The sequence below is a fragment of the Haplochromis burtoni genome, unplaced genomic scaffold (assembly GCF_018398535.1).
Source record: "Haplochromis burtoni strain Fernald_Lab_line unplaced genomic scaffold, NCSU_Asbu1 Contig_8, whole genome shotgun sequence".
Classification (NCBI taxonomy): domain Eukaryota; kingdom Metazoa; phylum Chordata; class Actinopteri; order Cichliformes; family Cichlidae; genus Haplochromis; species Haplochromis burtoni.
The window spans coordinates 2,196,639-2,198,461 of NW_024582369.1; the positions used below are offsets into that span (position 1 = coordinate 2,196,639).

Sequence of the window (1,823 nt, forward strand, 5' to 3'; positions counted from 1 at the left end):
GACTTTGGTAGAATTAAAAAATAAGTGTAGTGCAGGTCTATGATGATTTTTAGTGCTACTATCATCTAGTTCTGATTCTGGTTCTGTCTTAGTTAAATCCTAAGTAGTCCTGATTTGAACTGTTGTAGTCCCGTTTTAATTCCGGATCAGTTCTGGGTCTGGTTGAATTGGGGTTTAGTCCGCGTGTCTTGATACAGCCCAGACTTTGTTCTGCCTTGCTGCTTAATTAAAAAACTAGTTTAAGGTGTCCTGCACATGTGATATATATTTTTCCCTATATGAAGTCATTCTTTTTTGAACAAAACTCAAAACAGAGCCTATTAATCTTTCAGTCATTTCTAACCCCCGCCCCCAGTCCCACATGCATACTACCCTTTAGGGCTAAGCCCCGGGTGTATCAAATGTCTGCCTCCGCCTCTGCTTGACATTGTCCTGTAAGTAACAGTTCATTTAAAAGTTTGTGTTGTAACCTTTTCAGCTTTTTTCCTTTAGTGTACAAAAGGAATTGCCATTGGATGGGTCTACCACAAATTGTGAAAGAAGGGCATCCAGTAAAATTTAAAACATCTTAAATCTTGTCAGGCACATGCTTTTTAAAACACTGTTAAGACTGTAGCAAATCACATTTCTCACCACAGTCAAAAATAAGCTGCAACACCAAAGGAGGACTAATTTACAGTGGCCCCTAAAGAGGACTATTTGGATATGTGATTTTTGATTTTCGTTTGCTGTAGTATCCTGTAATTTAAGGAGTCATGGTATTATATTGGTATTATCATTATTATAAATTACTGATTCAGTACATAGTATATGAAATCAGCAATGTCATCACCCCAACTAAAGCTAGAATGCTAGATAATATGTATATATCTCTAAATATAATTATCTAAATTTTGAATGCTAAAACATATAATCTCATCTACCTTCCCAATGAAGCTTATGCGCAATTTCAATTAGGCAGATCCGCAGTCACTCATCTGCCTGCTTTCCTGGGTTGTTTGGCCGCTACTAGTCTCTTCTTGACTCCACTACTTTTTCCCACGTTGTCAAACTCAGTACTGACATCATTACTCTAATCCAATCACCTTCTTGCCCACATTCTTTCAGCCAATTAGCCTCCACTCCACGTGGTTTAAATCTCTACTCTCCGTCTTGATGCATGCTCAATCATCCAGGTAAGTAAATCCCCAAAGTTGGATTATGTTCATGTGCTAGTTTCAGTCATTGTGCGATGTACTGTTTATAAGATTGGGGAAACCTGCAGTCAGCTGAGACTGAAGAAGTCACTTGGATGAGTGACGAAACGTTTCTCCCACTGAAAATGCTATGTCCAGATGAACAGAATCAAACTTTCGGGATCTACTCTCTGTCATTCTCGCTTTCAGACTCGCATTCATGCAACCCACCTCCTCCCCATCCTCACCTCATAGACATATCAACTGGAGCTTCATCCAAGCCTCACTCATCATCTTCACCACCACCACCATCTAAATTCTGCTCTGCCATGATAGGTCATCAGAGATTAATCGCCAAATACATTAATTTCTCTATGTCAATGAATAATGCTCAATTCTCTCAGTAATGAAATGAAGCTGTAAAAAAATTTGTAGCTCACTTGTGGGAAAAGAAACCTGGAAATCATGGTAAAGAAATGCAAATGAAGACCAAGACACAACAATTTATTCCCTCTTTATTGCATGAAATCTGTCCAAATCTGCCCCAGAATGAGGTCTGTCTTTTCTTCGATTGATTTCTTGATTGTCTGCTGTGATGATTATTTCATCTAGTTAAGCGGGATTCCTGTAACCACCTCTGACTCAATA

General features: G+C 38.8%; 1 protein-coding gene across 2 annotated transcripts in view; it reads right to left on the reverse strand.

Moving 5' to 3' along the window:
* Positions 1–1,674: 1,674 nt before the first annotated feature.
* LOC102288491 (cathepsin B) overlaps positions 1,675–1,823 on the reverse strand; it is a 6,545-nt gene continuing 6,396 nt past the window's right edge. The window contains exon 11 of one of the 2 annotated variants that reach the window (XM_042226254.1): positions 1,675–1,823. This exon is cut by the window's right edge and continues 1 nt beyond it. In XM_042226254.1, coding sequence (XP_042082188.1) covers positions 1,784–1,823 — 40 coding nt within the window. In that variant the 3' untranslated portion in view covers positions 1,675–1,783. The other variant, XM_042226250.1, reaches the window with a different exon arrangement.